Below are 14,964 nucleotides of genomic sequence, written 5' to 3'. Positions count from 1 at the left end.
TCAAATTGATCAGAAATACAGTGTAGACATTGTTAATGTTGTAAATTACTATTGCAGCTGAAAATTACTGATTTTCTTTATGGAATATCTACATAGGTGTACAGAGGCCCATTATCAGCAACCATCACTCCTGTGTTCCAATGGCATGTTGCGTTAGCTAATCCAAATGTATCATTTTAATAGGCTAATTGATCATTAGAAAAACATTTAGCAATTATGTTAGCACAGCTGATTGTTCTAATTAAAGAAGCAATAAAACTGGCCTTCTTTAGACTAGTTGAGTATCTGGAGCATCAGCATTTGTGTGTTCGATTACAGGCTCAAAATGGCCAGAAACAAAGAACTTTCTTCTGAAACTCATCAGTCTATTCTTGTTCTGAGAAATGAAGGCTATTCCATGCGAGAAATTGCTAAGAAACTGAAGATCTCGTACAACGCTGGGTATTACTCAAATCAAATCAAAGTTTATTTGTCACGTACACCGAATACAACAGGTAGACCTTACAGTGAAATTCTTACTTACAGGCTCTAACCAATAGTGCAAAAAAGGTATTAGGTGAACAATATGTAAGTAAAGAAATAAAAACAACAGTAGAAAAGACAGTGAAAAACAGTAGCGAGGCTATATACAGTAGTGAGGCTATAAAAGTAGCGAGGTAACATACAGACACTGGTTAGTCAGGCTGATTGAGGTAGTATGTACATGTAGATATGGTTAAAGTGACTACTATATATGATGAACAGAGAGTAGCAGTAGCGTAAAGAGAGGTTGGCGGGTGGTGGGACACAATGCAGATAGCCCGGTTAGCCAATGTGCGGGGGGCACTGGTTGGTTTGGCCAATTGAGGTAGTATGTACATATGTACATGAATGTATAGTTAAAGTGGCTGTGCATATATGATAAACAGAGAGTAGCAGCAGTGTAAAAGAGGGGTTGGGGGGGTGGGCACACAATGCAAATAGTCCGGGTAGCCATTTGATTACCTGTTCAGGAGTCTTATGACTTGGGGGTAAAAACTGTTGAGAAGCCTTTTTGTCCTAGACTTGGTACTCCAGTACCGCTTGCCATGCGGTAGTGGAGAGAACAGTCTATGACTGAGGTCGCTGGGAACTTTGACAACTTTTAGGGCCTTCCTCTGACATCGCCTGGTGTAGAGGTCCTGGATGGCAGGCAGCTTAGCCCCAGTGATGTAATGAGCCGTACGCACTACCCACTGTAGTGCCTTGCGGTCGGAGGCTGAGCAATTGCCGTACGAGGTTGCAGCTGTAGAACCTTTTGAGAATCTCAGGACCCATGCCAAATCTTTTTAGTTTCCTGAGGGGGAATAGGCTATGTTGTGCCATCTTCATGACTGTCTTGGTGTGTTTGTACCATTCTAGTTTGTTGGTGATGTGGACACCAAGGAACTTGAAGCTCTCAACCTGCTCCACTACAGCCCAGTCGATGAGAATGGGGGCGTACTCGGTCCTCCTTTTCCTGTAGTCCACAATCATCTCCTTAGTCTTGGTTACGTTGAGGGAGAGGTTGTTATTCTGGCACCACCTGGCCAGGTCTCTGACCTCCTCCCTATAGGCTGTCTCGTCGTTGTCGGTGATCAGGCGGTTGTCGTTGTCGGTGTCCCTTCATAGAACAGCGCAAACTGGCTCTAACCAGAATAGAAAGGAGTGGGAGGCCCCAGTGCACAACTGAGCAAGAAGACAAGTACATTAGAGTGTCTAGTTTGAGAAACAGATACCTCACAAGTCCTCAACTGGCAGCTTCATTAAATAGTACCCGCAAAACACCAGTTTCAATGCCAACAGTGAAGAGGTGACTCCGGGATGCTGGCCTTCTAGGCAGAGTTGCAAAGAAAAAGCCATATCTCAGACTGGGCAAATAAAATAAAAAATAAAAGATTAAGAGGGGCAAAAGAACACAGACACTGGACAGAGGAACCCTCGAGTTTCAGAAGAAAGTTCTTTGTCTCTGGCCATTATGAGCCTGTAATCGAACCCACAAATGCTGATGCTCCAGATACTCAACTAGTCTGAAGAAGGCCAGTTTTATTGCTTCTTTAGTCAGAACAACAGTTTTCAGCTGTGCTAACATAATTGCAAAATGGTTTTCTAATGATCAATTAGCCTTTTAAAATGATGAACTTGGATTAGCTAACACAACGGGCCATTGAAACACTGGAGTGATGGTTGCTGATAATGGGCCTCTGTACGCCTATGTAGATATTCCTTAAAGAATCTGCCGTTTCCAGCTACAAAAGTAATTTACAACATTAACCATGTCTACACTGTATTTCTGATCAATTTGATGTTATTTTATTGGACAAAAAAATTCTAAGTGACCTCAAACTTTTGAACGGTAGTGTATATATATATATATATATATATATATATATATACCGTACCAGTCAAAAGTTGACACACCTAGTAATTCAAGGGTTTTTCTTTATTTTGTACTGTTTTCTACATTGTAGAATATTAGTGAAGACATCAAAACTATTAAATTACAAATATGATAAACAAATGAAAATATATTTTATATTCTTCAAAGTAGCCACCCTTTGCCTTGATGACAGCTTTGCACACTCTTTGCATTCTCTCAACCAGCTTCACCTGGAATGCTTTTCCAACAGTCTTGAAGGAGTTCCCACATATTCTGAGCAATAGTTGGTTGCTTTTCCTTCCCTCTGTGGTCCAAATCATCCCAAACCATCTCAATTGGGTTGAGGTCAGGTGATTGTGGAGGCCAGGTCATCTGATGCAGCACTCCATCACTCTCCTTCTTGGTCAAATAGCCCTTACACAGGCCGGAGGTGTGTTTGGTCATTGTCCTCTTGAAAAACAAATCATAGTCCCACTAAGTGCAAACCAGATGGGATGGTGCATTGCTGCAGAATGCTGTCGTAGCCGTGCTGGTTAAGTGTGCCTTGAATTCTAAATAATTCACAGACAGTGTCACCAGCAAAGCACCCCCACACCATCACACCTCCTCCTCCTCCATGCTTCATGGTGGGAACCACACATGCGCAGATCATCTGTTCAACTACTCTGCGTCTCACAAAGACACGTGGTTGGAACCAAAAATCTCTAATTTGGACTCATCAGAACAAAATAAAGATTTCCACCGGTCTAATGTCCATTACTTGCAAGTCTTTTCTTCTTATTGGTGTCCTTAAGTAGTGGTTTCTTTTCAGCAATTCAACCATGAAGGCCTGATTCACGCAGTCTCCTCTGAACAGCTGATGTTGAGATGTGTCTGTTACTTGAACTCTGTGAAGCATTTATTTGGGCTGCAATCTGAGGTGCAGTCAACTCCAATTAACTTATCCTCTGCAGCAGAGGTAACTCTGGGTCTTCCTTTCCTGTGGCTGTCCTCACGAGAGCCAGTTTCATCATACCACTTAATGATTTTTGTGACTGCACTTTAAGAAACTTTCAAAGTTCTTGAAATGTTCCAGATTGACTGATCTTCATGTCTTCAAGCAATGATGGACTGTCGTTTCTCTTTGCTTATTTGAGCTGTTCTTGCCATAATATAGACTTGGTCTTTTCCCAAATAGTGCTATCTTCTGTATACCACCCCTACCTTGTCACAACAAAACTGATAGGCTCAAACGCATTAAGAAAGAAAGAAATTCCACAAATTAACTTTTTTTAAGGCACACCTGTTAATTGAAATGCATTCCAGGTGACTACCTCATGAAGCTAGTTGAGAGAATGTCAAGAGTGTGCAAAGCTGTCATCAAGGCAAAGGGTGGCTACTTTGAAGAATCTCAAATATAAAATATATTTTTTGGTTACTACATGATTCCATGTGTTATTTCATAGTTTTGATGTCTTAACTATTATTCTACAATGTATAAAATAGCAAAAATAGAGAAATACCCTTGAATGAGTAAGTGTGTCCAAACTTTTGACTGGTACTGTATATCTATATTAATCTATAATTTCAATAAATTACACATAGGTTATCATACACATGGTAAACAATATCTCAAACCACAAGTTTCTGGTCTTTTGTAATGATATATTTTGTATTCACGAATCATGTCTATTGTCTTAGAACAGTCTAGAATCCTTCGTAAAGCTAATGCTTTCTGAATAAAGTCTGAAATCTCTACATGGTGTTAAGGTCAGAACTTCGGCATCAGTATTTTCACATCAGGTGAAAGGATCATACTCAGTGGAGTGGTAAAGGCGTGCAATAAAATAAACGTACGGACTGCATGCAGTTGAGCAAATCCCTTGGGAAAAGAGTGCCATGTGAAAAGGCCAATCCCAAGGTGCTTTCTGTAGATACCCAACATGAAAATAAAACCTTTACTGACAGCTTAACTTTGTGTGTGTTAAAGACCTTTCTGCTTGGTTGCATATGGGATAATAATTGCATTATAATGGGTGAAGTATGGTTAGTTTTCATTCCACAAGATGTCCAAGAATAGGCCCTAAACATTCCAAACATGCGTATGGCCCAGATCAGAGATGTCTGAAGCAGCACACGAGGCAGGAAGAGATGAGTGTTGGCTTTACACGCCATTCCTAATGTCAAAGACCAATAGAGCTTAAAAAAGTCCTCTTCACGGACACAGATGGACATGACACATGGCATTCCTGCCATTCCTCGTCCATCCCTCTCATTGGAAAAAGAAACAGACCAACAATATACAGCATGTTGTGGTACAGCTCAAGTCTGTGTATTATGTGTCCACACAGTGTTGTCCATACTGTATCAGTAAGGGGGATTACGCAGCACCTCAGCCTGGGAGAGGATTCTGGCTGAGCTGGGGACTTTCTAGGGACCCGGGCTAATCTGATCCTTTTGGTTCAGAGTATCCTGCTGAATGGCATTTGTAGAGGCCTGTGTGTCTTTTATACTCTTTTCCTCTGTTGTAGAGGCCTCATAATATTTTCTAGTCTTTGCCTCTTTTAAGGAAGCCCCTATGTATTTTTTGCTTGTCTGCTCTTTGCGTTTTTCCTTTTCTCCATCTTGAGGTTTACTCTTCTCTAGAGTAACTTTCATAATATCTCTCCATGCCCCTGTCTCCATAGGGGTTGGCATGTGATGTCCTGCCTCTGTCCCCACTTCTTTTCAATACTGACCTGGCCATGGGCAGCCTTGGTCTTTCCCGTTATCCCTTCTCTCTCCTGTGTGCTTTTCCTGCCCTTTGAATCTCCCCTTTTGCTGTTTTTGTTTTCATCAAAGGGCTCCTTGCTGGAATGCTCCTTTGATGTGCTCTGCTGTACCTGCTGTTTCTTTACTTGCAGCTGGCTCGAGGCTTCCTGTCTTTTCGAGAAGACTTCTTGGGGCTGGGTGACCAACTTCCTTTCTGGCAGTGGGACTTCCTGTCCCTTCCTCTCAGACTTTGTGGGACTCTGTGAGTGCTCTTTGGCTTTAGAGAATGTTTCACCTGTTTTCTTTGGGCTGCTGGGCTCCTTGGAGTCTTTAGACCTGGTATGACCTGGTTTGACCTTATAGAGGTTGATCTGCTCAGGGGTAATGGGAGAGAGCCTGTCAGCCTGCCTGTCTGCCCACTCTCCATTCCACTCCACTGAGCCAGTGCCCCTGCTGCACTGGGGGTGGAGCGTTCGGTGGGACAGGGAGTTCCAGTCAGGGGTCTCACTGGTGAAAGAGGAGGAACCTGAGGTGAAGGTGCAGGTGGAGAATGGAGAAGCGAGAGGGGATGTCTCTGAGACAAGCGCCTCTCTAGGAAAGCTTGTGGATGAAGTGACAGTTGGATCCAATTTACCTAGAAGTAAAATAAGTGATTACACAGATGTAAAATATTTATAGAGTGGCTCACAGATCCTTATGAAAATAACAAGTAACGTACAAGAGCAAAATTCAGATGAACTAGTTTAGACAGATGAAAGGAGGAATCAAGAAGGAAATCATAGGAATTACCAAGGTAAAAGAGGACAGGCCAGTAAAAACAGTGAAGTGGTTAGTGGTGGTGCTCGTTTGAGTAATAGCACACAGTAGAGGGGACGCAATCACCTGCAACAGGGGGAGGAGAGGAAGTGCCAAGAGTAAGCAGTTATATATAGACAGCAGAGGACTCCATTCATGAAACATCCCCAACACAGTTAGGCACTCAGTTTGGGTGACATTTCACATTAAGGGTACAGTACTTTAATTAACATAAATTAATGAAGTAGCCAACAGAGAGAGCTAAATCATTAATTAATGTGTTTACAAGGCATTGCTGCCTCAGTTCATGTTAATTAGCGCACCCTTGTTAAATGCTAGTAACATGTTATAACTCGCAACAACAAACAAGGATATTCAAACACCCTGCATGTCATACCACAAAAAAGGTAAATATTATCTTCTAGATCTAGACTTCTGTGTGTACTTACTGTTGTCTTGTACCAGACACTGCCCTGGCCTTAACAGGAGCAGCACTTTGCTGCCTCCAGCCTGGATCAGCTCAATGGCGCGGGTATGGGTGATCCCCTGGGTCGGCTCTCCATTGATCTCCACTACCTGATCCCCCACCTGCTCATACAGGCACAATCTAGATGATCAACTCCTCAATGGCAACAAAATATGTAATTAGTCTTTTATAAGACATGACAGAATCTTGATATCATGAATAGTCTAGTAAGAGTCATTTGAGTGGATGTTTCCTAAGGCACCGGGGGTCAGACTTACATGGATCCTGCTGTCCAGCAGGGCAGGCCCCTCCTCAGCCAGTCTCAGGATGTACAGGCCCATGTTGTACTCTGTCCCTCCCCTCAGACTGAAGCCAAAACCCCGGGACCCCCGGTCCAGCTCCACCGTGATACAGCCCTGCGTGGCGCATGCGTACACACACACATATGTACACACACACGCAAGCATGCAAACACACACACTCACATGCACGTAAGCACATGCACTCACACACACACACACAAGCACGTACACACACGTTATAACTTAAGTTATAACTTAGTGCAGTTTTTTCTGTGTCATATATTATTTGATTGATGTAAAATCTCTAAAACACCAGATAAAAACAATGACAGTAATAATGGTATGAGCCTTGCCTGTCTGGGGCCTGTAACACACATTGTTCCCTGTTCGCTCAGAGGCAGAGTTTTGTAGTCAGCCCAGGTGACTCCCTCCCTCTTCTCCTCCTCCAGATCTAGGTTATAACTAGAACAGACAACAGCATTCAGTAACACTATGTTATATCTTCAATAATGTACAGCAGGGTCTCCGCTGGGGGCACAGAGAACAAAGCAATTTTAATCATTAAGATGTTGTGTCAGACATCAGTCTCTGGGTTGTTCTGCTAAATGCTGAAGCAGGGGTTTAATCCGTGTCTTGGTGTAGTAGTGAGATCAGGAACTTACCGCTCATCATGCATAGCTGACCTCTGACCCATAGCTCTGTGATGAGGGGCGGGGCTCTGCTTGGCTGAGCTGGCACCAGAGGGAGGGCCCTTGTATTCTGGAACAGACAAATACAAGTCACAACATTATGATAACACAAACGCAAAACAACCATCCCACACAGAGATCATTGATATATGACTGGGAATACTAGGGAAACCAACGCAGTCACATCCCATGGGTGACACTTCTGGTGAAGCTTACCGTCCTCGGGAACCACAGTAAGGGTGACAGCATTGCCAGCATCCTTGATGAGCTGAACGATGTCATTGTGAGACAGCCCCACGATGGACCGCCCGTTGACCGCTGAGATGCGGTCGCCTACATTGAGCAGGCCACAGCGGTCAGTGGGGCTGCCTTCGATGATGCGTCCGATCTTATGAGGGATCACTGCAAACAGAGAGATATCTAATAATAACACACCCATCCCACCTGATGGATTCAGTCAGAAATATACAATAGGTATTTAAGGGACTATACTACTCAATAGTAAAGAAGTAATAATCTTTTCACAGGAAGAACCTTCAAACTCTTTTCCCGGATAATTTGGGTGATGATGCTATAGAGGAGAGTGGTGTGTGTGGTTGTGTCTGGGATAAGCAGTGCTAATGTTGGACATCGGGTCCATTCTCACCCCCTAGCGGGGGCTTGCTCTTGGAGGTGAGGATGACGAAGCCGAAGCCCTCGCTGTCCTTGCGGTGGAGGGTGATGTCGAAGGACTCGTGTTCCAGCACACTGGGCATCTGGATACGAGGGAGTCTGGGGGAGCCGTTCACCAACACTGGAGCCATGTGGAGCCCTGCCTCCTCCTCAGTCATATCTGATTGAAAAATGCATGGAGAGTATAGACTGAAATGCAGTATCAAATACATAGATGGCGTGTGTGTACTGTATGCAAGTGTGTGCGTGTGTTGGAGATCGAGGTGTAGAGGTTCCAGGCAGTCAGTGAGTGCTCACCTCTGTAGATGACTTTCCGACGCACGGTCAGCATGACCTGACCATTGCGGGCAGCGTTAGTCATCAGGTCCAGAACCTGCTTGTGGGAACGGCCCTTGACCATGATTCCATCGATGCCTATGAGCTCATCACCAGCCCTCAGGCGTCCATCCTTCTCAGCTGCACCAAGGTGCACGATGGCACCAATATACACCTGTCAGAGAGAGTTACACTTTGAGTCAGAAACACTGTCCATAGAAGACGCAGTAGGCAATAGGCTTTCCTGGGTGTTGAAAATTAACAAAGATAATCTAACAGGGAGGAAGTTCATACTTCGGTACTCACTGGCTGCTCTGGACCTTCTCCTCCCAGAACACGGAAGCCAAAGCCAGTCTCCTGGTCCCTCTTGATGAACACATCCAGGTCTTTGGTGTGAGGCTCTGTGGACAGGGGTTACTGTGGTTAGATAGGGTATCATAGAGGTGAGCACCACCCAATCATCTGGTCAGCAGGGTGAACTCACAGGCTTATCTTGCAGCTCACATTGATACTGTATTCACAAATGTAGGATGACCCTTAACAGATGGTCACGAACTTACAAATGGAACACTGGCATCCATTACAGAGCTATGGATGGAATAACTGAGCACAGGAGTACTAGGCCTCCTCTGTATGTGTTGCTATAGTATGTGCACTCACGCTTGCTCTCCAGCAGGGCCTTGGACTTGAGGTACATCTCTGTGGCGTCTCGTTTGGGGGAGTTGTTGCGCAGGGTTGAAGTGTTGGAGTGGAAAGGGAGGGCCTGGGGGACAGAGTCTGTGACACAGTCCAGAGTCTCTGTGCTAGATGTAATTTCCTGCCTCTGATGGGGCCACAGGGCCACAGACAGCGCAATTAGTGCACATTAAAGACCACACAGTCTATGTACATCTCATTACCCAGACACATAGCACAGGATGTAATGGTGATTGAATACTAAAGGAACGAAAGGTCATTCCACCACAGGCTCCCGCATTGCTTTCACATTACCACCGCAAGCTCAATAGTAAACCAAAGGCCGATGGAATTTTGAATGTAATTTACCATTCACAGGCTAAAAAATAGTTCCCTATGGCGCTGACAGGCCTATTCTGATGAAAAGGCCAGCTTCATCTAAAGCTGTCATACTAATATACAATATTATCTAAATAGGCTATGTGCTTCATTACCATTGAAATCCCCAGAAAAAAAAGGAATGCTGAATAGAAGTAATTAAGACCATTTTCAAAGCAAACATAATCAATATTCAAATGTATAGTTATCATTTAATGTGATGCATTGGGGCTTGCTGGTTAACTGCTTTCCACTCAAGGACAAAAGACTTTAATAAGAAAATGGGGGATAAGTGTCTGGGCACACAATAGTAAAACACAGAGTATTATAAAAGTGTTTTCTTTTACTCACAGGTTTCAGGCTCTTCACAGGAGATGTCTGACCTGTGAAAAACACAAGGAAGAGTCATGGGAAGGTTTCCAAAAAAAAGTACTAATGAGACATCAACCAGTAGATGGCACTGTCTACCTAACAGAGAATGAGAGCAGTGAATGAATAACAGTTTCAATAGTCTAGACTCAGGAGGTTGTAGCCTAATCCATCAAGAAGTATGACATCACTGTGTTATTAAAGATAAATAGGAGATATGTACATTTGAGAGAGGGGACCTACATGAGAGAGGACTAGCATAGTGAGCGAGACAGAGAGAGACAGAGAGAGTCATGCATAAAATCCAATGAACAATAATGTTAACTGTACAGTATACACACATGTTCCATCTCTCACGCTCAGATTGTTCCCACTGTTAATATAGCTCCAGCATTAAATTGATTCACGAGCATGCACCTCTCTGGAAGCCTAAAGGGGATGACGGTTCAGTCTGAAAAGTGTGATAGGGTTTATGGACCCTGATGTAACCAGGAGATCTAGCTCAATTCTTTTGTTCCGATGTGAAGAATCTAACCCAAGGACTGTCATCAAGAACATATAAGATGAATTCAGTATCTTCACTCGCTCTTTCAATTCAATTCAAAGGGCTTTATTGGCATGGGAAACATATGTTTACATTGCCAAAGCAAGTGAAATAGATAATAAACAAAAGTCAAATAAATAATAAAAATGAACAGTGAACTTTACACACAAAAGTTCCAAAAGAATAAAGACATTTCAAATGTCTTATGTCTATATACAGTGTTGTAATGATGTGCAAATAGTTAAAAGTACAAAAGGGAAAATAAGTCAACATAAATATAGGTTGTATTTACAATGGTGTTTGTTCTTCACTGGTTGCCCTTTTCTTGTCAAGTCACACATGTTGCTGCTGTGATTGCACACTGTGGTATTTGACCCAATAGATATGTGAGTTTATTAAAAGTATGTGTCTCTAATATGGTCATACATTGGCAGGAGGTTAGGATGTGCAGCTCAGTTTCCACCTTGTTTTGTGGGCAAGCCTGTCTTCTCTTGAGAGCCAGGTCTGCCTTTGGAGGCCTTTCTCAATAGCAAGGCTATGCTAACTGAGTCTGTACATAGTCAAAGATTTCCTTAATTTTTGGTCAGTCACTGTGGTCAGGTATTGCTAGTTAGCAATTGCGCTAACTCTAGTTAGCAACTTCCTTCAAACTGCACGCAGAGATATAAATATGTATCCACAAGTTCATCTGACTATGGGGAAGCAGAAAAAATACTTTATTGTCAAAATCCCGAAGTGTCCATTTCAAGGGCCAAGGATATAGAAGCATGCAGAAATTCTCCGTGCCTCCGATGATGATCAAAGCAAATCCGAGCTCATCGACTTGTGTACCATTTCCCCAGGGCGACTGGAGATGGATGTGTGAGACGTTTGAAGGGTGCTTTCCCCTCCCTCTCTCCCCAGGAGCAGAGCAGACAGAGACCCGTGCTTATGCAACTTCCCTTCCCAGGCCTGCAACAGACTGCAGTATGAATGCCTGACAAAGAGCCTTAGTAGAAGCTGTGAAGCAGCCTGAAGAGATACAGTATATATCCTGTACAGGGAGATGTGGTAGAGATCTGTGCATACAGAGAGGTGTTTATGGGAATATGTGAAAGGTATATTTGACAGGAGAGTTGGGTTGCATAGGGTAACTCTACAATTGTCATTACTACGTGATAATTTATGCCAAAAAGGCAACAGTCCCTCATGTGTTCACCTATTGCAGACATAGTGACATCACCAAGATACCATACCGTAGTGTGTGTACATGAGTGGTAGTTGATCCGATCTCTCACCTCCTAGTATCAGCACATTGACCTGACTCACCAAGGACACTGAAGGTCACATTGAGAAATCACTGTATCACACTAATGCTGCGGCAACAGTGATGTCGCAGCAGTAGGAACAGGCATAGTGTTGGTGTTATGTAACCACAAGGCAGTGTTAATAAGACACTGTGACTCACCTCCTCTGAGCACCAGTACGTTGACCTCGCTCCCCACCTGTAGGTCTTTGAGGATGTCCACCACCTGGGCGTGGCTCAGAGTCTGAACATTCTGACGGTTGATCTCCTTGATCACGTCCCCTTTAAGCAGGCCGCGGCACCACTGGGCGTCTAGGATCATCTTCACCTTCTGGCCAAGGGGACAGTCTGCGATGGCAAAGCCAAACCCTCCCGGGCCCTTCACCAGGGGCACGCTCACCAGCTCGGGCTGCAGCAGGCCTGTTCCCCCCTGCTCAGAGAGCCTCCCGTTGGGCAGCGCGGCCACCATGGGCCGTCCACTGGCGTCGGTGGTGACGTAGTGGAGCTCCTGGGAGGAGCCGTGCAGCACATCGCCCTTCACCAGCAGGGGCTGGCCATTGATGAGGGGCACGGCAGTCACCACCTCGCCCCCCTGCAGGGGCGGAGGAGGTGGGGGAGGGGGGTTCTCGGTGTCCTCCGCCACATCTGGGGGCAGCGGGTAGCCGCGGCACAGCACCATATCAACATACTGACTTACTGGGATGGACTGGAACATCTGCACCACCTCAGGGTGGGTCTTCCCCAGCACACATTTCCCGTTGATCTCCACGATCACATCGCCTGGCGGGGAAAACCACAGAGGGAGAGAAAGGAGAGGAGAGAAAGGAAGAAGAGAGAAGGGTTGGAGAGAGAAGAAACAAGCCAAAGCAAACAGTGAGAATATACAGACATATCCATGGGCAATGTAATGATTGTTATGGCAATATAATAGCTTGATAGCTAGATGAGTGTCCTGTTTGTGACGGACTGAATTGACCATTCGCTAAGCCCAGCCCAGAATTGTGGGCAACCAATCGCAGAGCTCCAATGGATAGCAACTGTCGCCGAGTCCGAAACCTCCCACAGGCTCACGTTTAAATTGCATGATAGCCAGTGAGGGCTATACCAAAAACTGAGTTTTATTCCAAATGAAAATGTATAAATGGCTAAATAATTTAACAGTGCACCAGGAGTACTTGCTATTGTGATTCCTGAAATGCAGAGCCTGTTGGAGTATTTTTCTAATCCAAAATGATACTTTTGTTACATTGTTTGTTAGCTCAGCAGTTTAGCTAGCTTTCAGTCTCCTTAAATAAAATAGTCCTTTAGCAGACCCTCTTATCCAGAGTGACTTACAGGAGCAATTAGGGTTAAGTACTTTGCTCAAGGGTATATCAACCAATTTTTCACCGAGTCGGCTCAGGGAGTCGAAACAGCGACCTTTCGGTTACTGGCCCAACGGGCTTAACTACTAGAATACCTGCCGCCCATTGACCACCAAACGTTGCCAACACTAGCTAGCTAGCCACATAATATAGCTAACTTGTTTTCTCAAAATGTATGTTAGCTAGCTAAGTTAGCAATGATGTGAATACTCCCATCTGCTGTCAACATCAGGATACAATTTGAGAGTACTACAGTCAACTCCATCAGTGATTATAGCTTTGACTGCAAGCTGAGAGTGAATTCAGAGCCATTCGGTGGTAGCTACACTAGCTACAAACATAATTTTACCAGATTTCTGTGTAGCAATTGTAATGACAGTCCACCACAACATACCCAAGAGTTTCCTGATTAGCAAGTGGAAGTATGTGTTTCATTTCCTTGTGTATTAGAAACACAGTTTGAGATCATTGTGATAGTTGCCACCCCATCTTTTCTTCACGTTCATTCATCCTCCCATCTCTCCCAATCAGGGGTTTGGCTCAATTCAGAATTGAATTGAGAATGCCTCAAATTTCTATTAAATTCTTGAATTTGAATTGAAGTAGTTAATAGGATACAGAAATGCAATTTGAATTTGAATGAAAGGAAATGTAATATATAAACATATAATATATTGAATTCAGTGAAATTCAAATGCCTCTTCTATTCTATATTAGGTGTAGTCTATACAAATATTAAATCAAATTGTATTAGTCACATACATATATCGCGGGTGTAGTGAAATGCTTATGTCCCTATCTCCAACATTACAGTAATGCCTAACAATACCTAACAATGTCAGAGTCCGTGATATAAATATATATGTATATGATGGACAGACATTATGGACAGTATATGACTAGAAAAGGTGTGTTCAGCATTAGTTATAGAGGATGAGCCTTGACAAGAATACAGTATATGCATATGAAGTGGGTAAAACAGTATGCAAACATTATTAAAGTGATCAGTGTTCAATGACAATGTACATAGGGCAGCAGTCTCTAAGATTCAGGTTTGACCGGGTTGTAGCCGACTAGTAACAGTGACTAAAGTTCAGGGCAGTGTACTTGGGCGGAGGCCAGCTAGTAGTGACTATTTAACTGTCTGATGGCCTGGAAATAGAAGCTGTTTTTCAGTTTCTCGGTGCCAGCTTTGAATGACCAGTACTGTCTCTGCCTTCTAGATGGTAGCGGGTGAAGAGGCTGGTACTTGTGTGGCTGAAGTCCTTGATGGTCTTCTTGGCCTTCCCGTGACACCGGGTGCTGTAGATGTCCCGGAGAGCAGGCAGTGTGCTCCTGGTGATGCATTGGGCTGACCACACCACCCTCTGGAGGGCCCTGTGTTTTCCATACCAGACGGTGATACAGCCTGACAGGAAGCTCTCAATAGTATATCTGTAGAAGTTTGTGAGGGTCTCAAGGGCCAAGACAAATTTCTTCAGCCTCCTGAGGTTGAAGAGGCGCTATTGCTATTGTGCCTTCTTCACCACACTCTCTGTGTGGATGGACCATTTCAGGTTGTCAGTGATGTGCACACAGAGGAACTTGAAGCTTTTCAGCCTTTTCACTGCGGCCTGTTGATGTGGAAGGCCACGATCAGCTCCTTCATTTTGTTGACGTTGATGGAGAGGTTATTTTCCTGGCACCACTCCACCAGGGCCCTCACCTCCTCCCTTGTACATTAAACATATTGTACTGTAAAGATCTTGTACATAAAACATCAAACATGTTGTTATATCAAATATTATTTATTTTTTTATTAAATTAATGATCAAGGGAAACAACCTGTATGCTATTATATCTCATTTATCGGTTACATTTTGTTTAAAATGGGGGAAGTACTACATTTCCCAGAGTGCACATTAGTTTAACCCTCAAGTTGACCCTGAGGCCTTCAAAACGAAGCCAAACAAATTAAATGATTGGTGGGACTGGAGCTGAAGGTGGATTTCTGAGGAGGAATG

General features: G+C 43.9%; 1 protein-coding gene across 2 annotated transcripts in view; it reads right to left on the bottom strand.

The window, feature by feature from the left end:
• Positions 1-3,879: 3,879 nt before the first annotated feature.
• Positions 3,880-14,964, bottom strand: part of LOC109907438 (membrane-associated guanylate kinase, WW and PDZ domain-containing protein 3) — a 161,853-nt gene continuing 150,768 nt past the window's right edge. The window contains exons 10-21 of one of the 2 annotated variants that reach the window (XR_004206147.1): positions 11,760-12,377; positions 9,751-9,782; positions 9,007-9,169; positions 8,653-8,747; positions 8,329-8,521; positions 8,006-8,191; positions 7,576-7,761; positions 7,333-7,429; positions 6,647-7,132; positions 6,352-6,490; positions 5,897-5,989; positions 3,880-5,741 (exon numbers count right to left, since the gene is read on the bottom strand). Coding sequence is in view for 1 of the 2 variants with exons in the window: in XM_031809156.1 (XP_031665016.1) it covers positions 5,011-5,741; positions 6,352-6,490; positions 6,647-6,784; positions 7,024-7,132; positions 7,333-7,429; positions 7,576-7,761; positions 8,006-8,191; positions 8,329-8,521; positions 8,653-8,747; positions 9,007-9,169; positions 9,751-9,782; positions 11,760-12,377 (2,687 nt within the window). In the remaining variant the exon portion in view is untranslated. The remainder of the gene's footprint in view (positions 5,742-5,896; positions 5,990-6,351; positions 6,491-6,646; positions 7,133-7,332; positions 7,430-7,575; positions 7,762-8,005; positions 8,192-8,328; positions 8,522-8,652; positions 8,748-9,006; positions 9,170-9,750; positions 9,783-11,759; positions 12,378-14,964) is intronic. The other variant, XM_031809156.1, reaches the window with a different exon arrangement.

This window comes from Oncorhynchus kisutch, linkage group LG1 (assembly GCF_002021735.2).
Source record: "Oncorhynchus kisutch isolate 150728-3 linkage group LG1, Okis_V2, whole genome shotgun sequence".
Lineage (NCBI taxonomy): Eukaryota > Metazoa > Chordata > Actinopteri > Salmoniformes > Salmonidae > Oncorhynchus > Oncorhynchus kisutch.
The sequence above is the reverse complement of the archived record's forward strand: the minus strand, read 5'-3'. Positions and strand labels throughout refer to the sequence as shown.